At 42.9% G+C, this 11432-nt stretch overlaps 1 protein-coding gene across 15 annotated transcripts in view; it reads left to right on the top strand.

Annotated features, from left to right (window-relative positions):
- Positions 1–2677, top strand: part of SORBS1 (sorbin and SH3 domain containing 1) — a 239490-nt gene extending 236813 nt beyond the window's left edge. For all 15 annotated transcript variants that reach the window (XM_082854122.1, XM_082854125.1, XM_082854126.1 and 12 more), the window contains one exon: positions 1644–2677. In XM_082854122.1, coding sequence (XP_082710248.1) covers positions 1644–1711 — 68 coding nt within the window. In that variant the 3' untranslated portion in view covers positions 1712–2677. The remainder of the gene's footprint in view (positions 1–1643) is intronic.
- Positions 2678–11432: the final 8755 nt, after the last annotated feature.

Below are 11432 nucleotides of genomic sequence, written 5' to 3' on the forward strand. Positions count from 1 at the left end.
AGGAACTAAGATCCTGCAAGCCTCACAGCACAGCCAAAAAAAAAACCATAATGGGGCTTCCCTGGCGGCGCAGTGGTTGAGAGTCCGCCTGCTGATGCAGGGGACACGGGTTCGTGCCCCGGTCCAGGAAGATCCCACATGCCGCGGAGCGGCTGGGCCCGTGAGCCATGGCCACCGAGCCTGCGCGTCCAGAGCCTGTGCTCCGCAACGGGAGAGGCCACAACAGTGAGAGGCCCGCGTATCGCAAAAAACAAAAAAACCATAATTCAAGCTATGTATGAAATTTAAAATTTTCTGAAAGCCACATTGAAAAAAGTACAAAGAAACCAGTGAAATTCATTTTAATATATTAAGCCCAGTGCATTTAAAATATTATCATTTGAACATGTCATCAGTATGAAAAATTGCTAGGGAGGTATTTTACATTCTTCTTTTTGTACATAAGTTTTTGAAATCCGGTATGTATTTTACAGTCACAGCATCGCTCGGTTCAGACCAGCCCTGTTTCAAGGGCTCAGGAGCCACATGTGGCTGTCCTATTAGAGTGCAGGCTAGCAGGGATTTGTTAAACTCTTCCAGGAGTATTTACATTTTTATGAGAACTTGGGATGGGGTGAGGGGCATCTGCCAGGCAGCTAAATAAAGGAAATATTTTAGATTCCTTAATTCCTCAAACACTTAGAAAAGTGGCCTTGTGTTCAGACTATGAAGAAAATAACCCAGGAGAGCTCATTTTTCTCATCCGTCAGGAAAGGTGCTCACCACCCATATGAGCACATCTCTGGGCTTTCCCATCTCAGTTCTCTGCAGCCTCCTTGACCATCCCCCTGGGGTTTCAGCTAGCTGTTTTAGATGGCCTTAGCTTTGACACATTCTTCTAGCCTAGAAGTTTTACTTTGGGCAACAACTCCAACCCACTGATAGTGGCTGCTTGAAGTGTGTTCAGCAGGATTCTGAAGCCCTATCCAAGCCAATCGGGGAAAGGATGCAATGATCACATTGTGATGTTTGCTAATGAGAGGGTAATAATGACGCAACACCTATCTGCCACTCCACCCTTATCTCCCAGCTTTAGAGAGAGAACCCCAAGGGAAGGAACTATTGCTAGATTAGGGATCCAGCAATGCTGGATGTGGAGCAGCCCAGGAAGGGCTTGTTCCCTGGTAGCTCAATGTTCCTGGCTCAGAGGGAACCCTGACAAGGTTGGTAGTGAAGACAGGGAGTCAATCTGGGGCCTAGGCTCAGGAGGGAGATTTCCTTTTGCTGTGCAGTCATAGCCAGTGGACTTTAGAAATCCTACAGTTTAGAAATTCTAAATCCCCAGTACCTTGTTGTGTTGGTAACCGTTCATTCTTCCATAACGGAGAAGTACTGGAAAGAGCAATGGGCTGGGAGTCAGAGACCTGGGTTCAAAGTCTGTCTCTCTGAGTTTGGGTTTCTGTGAAAAAAAAAATGGGAGTGTTAGAAATGCCCGCCTTGCTTATCACCCAGCATTATTCTGCAGCCTAAATGAGATAAGATAGGGGAAAGTGATTTGGAAACCAAATGCCCTTCTACAAGCTGCAGGATTGTTACCAAGGACTCTCTCTGAACTCAAATGGGTGAGTCTTCTCATTGTGTGTATTTTTTTTTTTTTTTTATAGGTACTTCAAGAAGGACAAGGCAGTTTGGTACTTTCCCAGGCAACTATGTAAAGCCTTTGTATCTATAAGAAGACTGAAAACCACAGAGATGATTTTTATTGGAGGATGAAGCATAATTCATGAATTTGTCTCTTTATTTAAACATTGAGTCAGTAGGAAAACTAATGCAGTGGATAAAGAAAGAAGAAAAAGAGAGGACAGAGAAGTGTTGCATTTAAAACCTGAACCTGTCTAAGCTTACTGCGTGTATCAGGGCTGAACCACGCAGAAAAGGAATGAGGCAAGTTGGTATTTACTTAGCTGCTTCTGGGAGCCACTCCAGCCCTGCCCTCTCCCCCCCCCCCGCCCCCCCTTGAGTAATCTGACCTGCAGCCTGGTCCAGGAGCAGTTAGGCCAGAAATGCTTCTTGCTGCTCCAGGCTTGACCGGCTTTGGCTCAAAAGGGTCATTTAGCCTGCAGGAGCCCTCAGAGCAACAGGCAGATCCCCAGCCATCCTCCAAGGCCCACACAGACTCCCCCAGTCGCCCCGGAGCCTGCCAGTCCCCTAGTGCTGTGAGAGACCAGTCAGGGCTGCCAAGGCGATCCCTAAACAGTAGTGGAGACCCCAAACTACCCAAGGCCCAGTCCCTCACTGGAGGTAGGTGGGGAAATGGAGGTCAAAGTAGGCGCCCAGTGCATTCAGCCTGCGTGCAGCTTTGCCACTGACGCCCCCGGTGTTCAGCCACAAAAGCACACTAGGTTTGCCCCTGGAGCAGGGTAGCCAGGCAGATAGTTAAATTTGTATTTCCAGTTGATTAACTCAAGAAGCGCTGTAGCCTGAGGGCCCTTGCAGTGGCTCCTTCCCCGTATCACTGGCTGTTATGAACGGTCACCTTCAGGGCAGCACAGTTTCATTTAGCAGAATGCCATTGCTGCTCTTTCTTTTCTGGGTTGTTTTAGGCCAGGACAGTTTGGGGTTGATAGGCCTGTTCTCACAGAGAACCAAGGATGGTATTCAGTGACTCAGGTAACGTACACCAGTGTACACTGGACGCCAGAGGAGTCCAAGGACTACCCCAAACGTAGGAACCCAAGGTTATGACTCACCCTGTGAGGCTTCTCTTAGAGCAGAAGGTGCAGATACAGTGGCCCTAAGAGTGAGGCCGTGATCCTGCCACTCCCAGGAGGCCAGGCTTTTGTGGGGGACGGAAGCTGCTGGGATGCCTGGGGTGTTCCGTCACAACTTTATCCAATTCAAGGATGCTTACTGGCCACTCTGTTAGACACCTTGGAGAGAGAAAGATAGAAATAACTCATTCCCTGCCTGCTGGGAACTCAGAGGTGGTTGGAGAGACAGACACACAAAAATACTGAATCAAGAGAGACTGTGATAAGTGCTAAGAAGGGTGTGAGAGAGGAAGAGATGAATTTTCCCTGAAGGGGCCCTAGAAAGCATTGTCATATTTCTGTCTCCGTTAGCTCACCTTGAACAACTAGGATGCTGGAAGAACCTTTGTCTGAAGGTGGTTTATGGCTGGAAATACTTGGAACTGTTTCCAGGGTCTTCAAACTCTCATCCTGCCCACAAATACACATCCAAGGTCACAAATAGGAGTAGCAGTTCCAGGTTGATAGGGTGTGTACAGGAACCCTGACTCTTTGCATATAGCTCAGAATTGGCCTAGGACCCATGTCCCAGAGTCTTTATAAGCACAGAGTTTGTCTTCAGTGCCTCAGCTTCCCCCTCCACTACGCATCTTAGGACCCCCACCAGCTGCCCACCCCCGTCAGAGAGCCACAGTACCCTCACTCCCTGTCCTTCAAAGCATGCTCTCAGGAAAGCAACTGCCACTGACTCCTTCACAGTAAAGTATAAATGACTGATAAGAGGAAGGTGTTATTTCTTCACAGAAACACTGGTTTTTCACTAGAACAGAGGGGGAAAGGCTGTGGAAATAATGGTGGAGGTGGGGCTGGGGCTATAGGTGAGGGCGGATGAGCTTCCTGGGTAGAAAGGGACTTATTGCTATTCCCTAAGAAAGCCTCAGTGCTTTGGAAGTCCACCTCACCATCCAAGGGCACTCTGTTTCTGTCTCTCCTCCCCGCTCCGAATATAGTTCAAATGCATTTCACACAGCAGCATCACCCATTTTGGAATGTATATTGGCTAATGTGTTTCCTGGTCTTTCTTAGATGCAAACCATTCATAACACGATCTTATCTGTTTTTTGAGGGGTGCTTATTGATTAAGTAGGTAAGTTTGAACACCTCTTTAAATACAGCTAGAAAATAAACCAATTTGTAAAGCCACATTTGCATATGATGCCAGCCTCACGACTTTGTATATCTCCAGAATCCCAGGTATGCCTCACCAATTTGCCCATCTTTAATAAACTCATCTGTTAAAATTTGCATCAAACTTCAGCTTCCTACATATGACACAAGGAACAAAGGGTTCCAACTGCCCCTTTGTCTTCAGACATTTAGTAATACAAAATACCTATTTTTATGCTGAGATATTTATACAGGTTTATTAATTGCAAGTGCAACTAACTGGCGGCATGCCCTGCAACACATTTTGAATAGATTAGCCATGCTTCTGGGTAAAGGCAAGCCCCACACTACTTAACTTCTGCAGTCTTTCTGGGATCAGTAAGAGAAAAAAAATCACATGCTTAAGAAGTGGGACTGTAAATATGTATATTTAACTTTGTATAGTCCATGTACCTACTTTGTATAGAAAAATAATTTTAAAAATTCGAACCGAAGGGGGAGTAAAATAAGGAAGTCATGAAGTTTTTTTGCATATTTAAATGAAGGAATTCCAAAATAACTTACCTGCCGATTTTTAGCACAAAAATAGCCCTTGTAAAGTGTTATAATTTTAAATAATCATTCTTTCTGGGAGAGAAGGTAACTGTTATCTCAATTATAGTGGTTTTTCTTATTTTGTTTTTGATTTTTTTTTTTTTGCAGTCCTGTTTATCTGCAGTAGTATTAAGGCCTATTGCTAGAATAGGTTACTACAAAAAATATATTCTGAAAGAAAAATAACTGACATTATATATAACCAATTAAAGTATTGCCATTTAAATTATACACCAAGAGCATGTACTATGCAGACACAGATTTTTCTGTTCATCTATTTTTCTTTATGCAGTGGATCGATCTGACAAATAGATGTTGAATTACTACATTGGCTGTACATGTTATTTAATAAACTTTATTCAGAATTGCGTGGCATATGTTTGTTCTTACCATTCATTGTTTCCTACACTTTCAAGTTTCTCAAATGAGACCTATATTCACCTCTTCAATGGTGCACACTCTCCTTTTCCATTCTTACTAACATCTGGCTTCCCCCTCACTCCTTGAGGGTACCACTTACTCTATTCTCAACAGGCTAACTCCGTGACACTCTGAATTGATTAATGTTGACCATTTCACCATTCTTTCTAAAATGTTTGTATTTGTTCTGATTACAAGAATAATGCACGTGTCTTTAAAAGCAAAAGTGACCATTATAAAATATGTATAATGGGTCTCAATTTACTCCACAAGACATGGGTACAGAAAATGAGACAGCACTTAGTTTTTCTAAACAAGTTAAATCTGGCTACGAGTCCACAGTGGGTGAAAATGCAGTCTGTCCTTGTGTTCACTCCCAAACCAAGTGTGTCAAGGCTATGGCACTAGGCATCCAGCCTCCCCTGGCATCTCCATTTGGGGTGGGGCCTGCTACAGCAGCATGGGTCTGTCCCATAGTAGAAAACACCAAAACTCCCACCCTGCCTCTTCTGATGCTGTCCTTCACCCTTCAACTCAAAGCACCCATTCGCACTGCTACCCCTTTGGGGTGACTCGATGGAATCTCCTTTGCTTAAGCCTTCAACAGTCCTGGGAGAAGGGTCATCTTCCAGGGGTCTGACAGCCTTGATACTGGGCCCTGAGTCACAAGCACTACTTCTTCCTTCCATCCCGTCCAACAAATCCATCAGCTCTACCTTCAAAATACCTTTAGAACCCAACCACTTCTATCACCACAGTCCAAGCCATTTTCTCACCTGGGTCATTGCAGTCACTTTCCAACTGGTCTCCCTGCTTCCACCCTTGCCGCCTCTACCTCAGTCTGAACAGAGCAACCAGAGTGATCCCTTTAGCAGCTACTCCTCTCCCTCGGAGTGGTGCAATGGCCTCGAGTCCAAAGGACACTGCCCTGCCTCCTCTCCCTCGGAGTGGTGCAATGGCCTCGAGTCCAAAGGACACTGCCCTGCCTCCTCTCTCACCTCTGCCTTTCTCACTGTTCCTTGCCGCCATACAGTCCTTCCGGCCTCACACTCACCAAGCACGTTCAGCTTTAGGGTCTTACTATGCTGTGTCCTAGGCCTGAAAGACCCTGCCCCCAGAGCTGCATGGCGTCCTTCCTTCCTTTAGGTCTTACTGCTGCCCTCTCAGGGAGGCTTTCTCTGACCACTTTATATGTAATAGGATCCTACGGTCTCCACCCCCAGCATTCTATCCCATGCTCTTTTCCTCTGTGCTTCTCCAAACACTCATCACCATCTGATATTTGTTTTCACAATCAATTGTATAAAGTCCACGAGGGTAAGGATTCTGTCTTGCTATTACATGCCCAACACTTAGAAGAGTGCCCAACTAGTTGGCACTCAGCCAACTAGTTTGAGCAAACAAATGGTTTGAGCAAACAAATGAGTAGATAAATGAATTAAATTAAGCAATGAACCTTTCCAGACCAGAGATCTAGAACTCAGAAAACTGACACTAATTGTGAAAGCAGTGAACCATCATCATGTCACTTTCTTACAGCAGCAAAAATAACAGAAATTAATCTCTTTAAATATTCTGGGCTTTTACAAACATAGAAAGTGAAAGTTCTAAAAAAAAAAAGAAAGTGAAAGTTCTCTGTAATTAAAGTCACCTCCCCACAGAGATCACCTAACTATCCAACGTATGATCCTCCAAGCTTTTCGCTTTGCGCATACAAAACACATCTCTAAACAAATGCTTTAGACAGTCTTACTTGCTTTTTTCCCTGTTAACAATAGAACTTGGACATGTTTCCATAATTTACTTAACCAACCCCCTATTGGTGATGCAACAGTTTGATGTTATTGTCAGCTTTTTACCACAACAAACAATGCAGCATTGAGTAGAATTATTGGCTCAAAGAGCAGGAACATTTCAAACGTTAAAGAAATATTGTCTTCCCAAAAAATTGCACCAGTTTACACTCCCACCAAATGTGTTGTGTTTCCCCACCACCCAACTGTCTGCTTCCATGAAAGGCTCTTCCTTGGTCTGCCCACCTTTTCTGGCCAGAAGCTTCTCAGTCCCCTTTCTAGATCTTCACCACATCTCAGCCCTCTGTTACTTTCTCTCCACACATGCTCCTTCAGCAAGCAGACTCCCCACGATATAATTTGGCCCGAAGAGTCAATTGTCTGGGCTGCTTTCATTGATAAGTAGTGGAAAACTAACATACTTGCTGGTATTGAGTCACATCCCTGGGAAGAAAGGAGCTGGAAATAGCCTCAGGCAGGAGTGAATCCAGAGACTCAAACTTTCTCTGTATTTGTCTTATTCTTGGCTCTGTTGGTCTTGTTTGACTACATTTTCACCTCCTGAATGCAGTAATAGGAACTACAGCTGCAGGCAGCTCCAGCCTCACTCTTCCAGTTCTGTAACTCGAGACCAGGCAAAAGGGCCTTCCTGTGACTTCCCTGAAAACAATTCCAGAGGAAGGCAGGCCCGACATGAATATTTAGTGTTCCTTGACTCATCACTTGGGTTAAAGGGACTGGAGTGTGATTGGCAGGCCCACCAGAACATCATGGAATAGGGGACAGGAGAAGGCCAGGCAAGGGGGTGGACTGCTATAAGAAGGCAGCTGGAGAGATAACTCAATGTTCCAAACTGGACTTTAGGCATTATTGTGACAAACTGGAAAATGGGACACCATTTTCCTGTCCCAGGACAAACTTCAGTGTAGCTGAATGTTGGCTCTCTGTGCAGAAGGTCTGCTAGCCAAGGTCTTGAGAAGGACACAGCATAGGAGGACGTCCATCCAGAGGAGGAGGCTGATGTGACCAAGGGGACATAGCACAACTGTATCACACACTAAAAGTATGATTCTTCTGAAAAGGAACAAAGAGTGGTGTCTCAAAAGTCATGAAGTGTTTGGGTGAGTTGTATGTGGGTGTATTGGACAAGTCTTAGCATGTCAAACCTATCAAGTCTTAGCATGTCAAACCTATCTCAGGGATACTTAGCGGAGGCCTATTAGGACAAACGAAAGAAGTTACTACTTGATAAGTAGTTTGTGGAATGTATTAGGCAAGAAGGTGGTTCAGATCGAAAATATTTATATATAGGATGGATAAACAACAAGGTCCTAGTGTAGTATATCACAGGTAACTTATATTCAATATCCTGGGATAAACCATAATGGAAAAGAATAGTAAAAAAAAAAAAGCATGTTTCTATGTGTATAACTGATCACTTTGGTCCACAGCAGATTGGCACAACATTGTAAATCAACTCTACTTCAATAAAAAACAATTTTTTCAAAAAAAGGAGAATATTTAAAGAAAATTTAAGATGAACCCACAGATATAAAAGCCCTGATGAGATACTATGAATGACCACGTGACACTTTAGCTTATGAGGTCTCTCCTGGAGAACAACTATGTTCTTCCAGCCCCCTCACTCTGGCATCATCAGAGGCAAAATACTGGGTAGATTGAGTCTCTCTGGCCCCTTCTGGCTTACTCATTTTTAAAGTGACTTCTGACAAACTCACATGAAACTGCAAAAGAGGTAGATCTGAGAATAATCTTCAAAATAGCATATATCATGTAGATTGATGAGAGCTTATATTATTAAGGTCAGTGGATCTCAAAGTATGGTCCATGGACCCCTAGGAGTCCCTAATCCCTCTCAGGAGATTCATAATGTAAATTATTTTCATCATAATGTTAAGACACTTGTGGTAGCCAGCTTCCAAGAACGCCTTCAGCGATCCTCACCTCCGGGTATTCACACCCTTGTGTGGTCCCCTTCTGCATTCTATCAGGGTTGTGTGACCAATAGAATATGGCAGAAGAGATGGTATGTCAATAACAAGTCTAGGCCATAAAAGCCATTGTGGCTTCTGTCTTTTGTTTGAACTACACTTTAGAAATAAGTAAGTCCTAGTTGTTGTGTTGGATAAATGTGCTAATTCATCCAAAAGGAGGCATTAAAATGAACAATGGGCTGTGACATTTTTCACAGAACTAGAAAAAATTATCCTAAAATCTATATGGAACCCATAAAGGACCCAGAATTGCCAAAGTGATCCTGAGGGAAAAGAACAAAGCAGGAGGCACAAATCTCCCAGACTTCAGACAATACTACAAAGCTACAGTAATGAAAACAGTGTGGTATTGGCACAAAAACAGACATGTGGGTCAATGGAACAGAATAGTGAGCCCAGAAATAAACCCACACACCTACAGTCAATTAATCTTTGACAAAGGAGGCAAGAATATACAGTGGAGAAAAGAGAGTCTCTTCAGCAAGTGGTGTTGGGAAAGTTGGATAGCTGCATGAAAACCAATGAAGTTAGAACACACCTCTCACCATACACAAAAATAAACTCAAAATGGCTTAAACACTTAAACATAAGACATGACACCATAAAACTCCTAGAAGAGAACATAGGCAAAACATTCTGACATAAATTGTAGCAATGTTTTCTTAGGTCAGTCTCCAAAGGCAATAGAAATAAAATTGAAAATAAACAAATGGGACATAATCAAACTTATAAGCTTTTGCACAGCAAAGGAAGCCATAAACAAAAAGAGAACCTACGAACTTGGGGAAAATATTTTGAATGATACAACTGACAAGGGCTTAATTTCCAAAATATACAAACAGCTCATACAACTCAATAACAAAAAAAAAACAACCACCATTCAATCAAAAAATGGACAGAAGACCTAAATAGACATTTCTCCAAAGAAGATATACAGTCAATAGGCACACAAAAAGATGTTCAATATCATTAATTATTAGAGAAATGCAAATCAAAACTACAATGAGGTACCACCTCACTCTGGTCAGAATGGCCATCATTAAAAATTCTACAAATAACAAATGCTGGAGAGCATGTGGAGCAAAGGAAACCCTCCTACACTGTTGGTGGGAATGTAAGTTGGTGCAGCCACTATGGAAAACAGTATGGAGGTTCCTCAGAAAACTAAAAATAGAATTACCATATGATCCAGCAATCCCACTCCTGGGCATATATCCAAACAAAACTATAATTCAAAAAGATACATGCACCCCTATGTTCCCAGCAGCACTATTCACAATAGCCAAGACATGGAAACAACCTAAATGTCCATCAACAGATGAATGGATAAAGAAGATGTGGTATGTTGAATGTAGTAGTATTATGGAATACTACTCAGCCATAAAAAAAGAATGAAATAATGTCATTTGCAGCAACATGGAAGCAACTAGAGATGATCATACTAAGTGAAGTAAATCAGAAAAAGAAAAATACCACAATATTGCTATGAGGAATCTAAAATATGACACAAATGAGCCTATCTAGAAAACAGAAATAGACTCACAGGCATAGAGAACTGACTTGTGGTTGCCAGGAGGGAGAGGGATGGAAGAGGGATGGACTGGGAGTTTGGGATTAGCAGAGGCAAGCTATCATATACAGAATGGCCAAACAATGAGGTTCTACTGTATAGCACAAGGAACTATATTCAATATCCTGTAATAAACCATTGTCAATTGAAAAACAATGCACAACTTAGAAGTTGAGAGTTATGTTTTAGTTGGTGGATTTTCTGAGGACTTCAAGCCCAGGAGACAGGACTCTCAGATAACTCTGAGGGACTGCTCCAAAGAGGCAAGCGGGGAGCCAGGATATATAGGAGTTTGGGCATCAAAGACCAGGTAGTCGGAACATCAAAAGATTATTGTTAATTAAAGAAAACCAGACATCTCAAATTAATGAAATTAGTGCTATTCTACGTGTGGGAAGATGCAAAGTCTGGGCTCACTGAAATCATTCCTTTGATGTGCTCCTCAGCTCCCTGGGGCCAGTATCCTGTGCTTTCTCATCCTGAGTCTCCTCAGCGTGCACCCTTGGGGGAGTGGCTGCAGCAGCTGACTGCTTGTTGACCAGCATTCTGTTTCCATCCTGAGTTCCCTCTGGGCTCACCGTCAAGGGCGGCTGTAATATGTTGGCTTGATAGCTGCAACATCCTTTGTTTACTGATATGGCAGGCAACGTTTCTCCTTCACAGTCATAAATTTGACCAAGGTTTGGGAGACATTTCATGACCAATTTTTTGTCCCACATTGCTAGGAAGCTTATTCCTAGATCAGGCAAAGATTCTGCTGATATGCCACTCGAGGTGCTAATTTTGGGTCTGGCCCTGTTGACACTTTAAAATTCTCTGGATCTGTCTTACTAGTCTATTATGATCCAGAAAATGTTTTCCTTTGTTGCTTCTTCCCATATCTAGAATTACACTATTGCAATTATTCTATGTACAGTTTTAAGTGTGATCTATTTACTCAAGATGTTTAGCCATCATCAATTTTGTTAGAGGCCTGTTTACACATTGGGTAAGAGACAACGATCTTATAAAATAGACAGGATATAAGTAATAGAGCCAGTAACATTAATAAAGTCATAGTGCAGCAGAGAGACAGACAAGCAAAGAACAAAACAATGATTAGTATAACTAGTTGTAATCCGGTTGCACTAAACCATCAAGTCCA

Source organism: Leucopleurus acutus (genome assembly GCF_964270905.1).
Source record: "Leucopleurus acutus genome assembly, chromosome: 14".
NCBI lineage: Eukaryota > Metazoa > Chordata > Mammalia > Artiodactyla > Delphinidae > Leucopleurus > Leucopleurus acutus.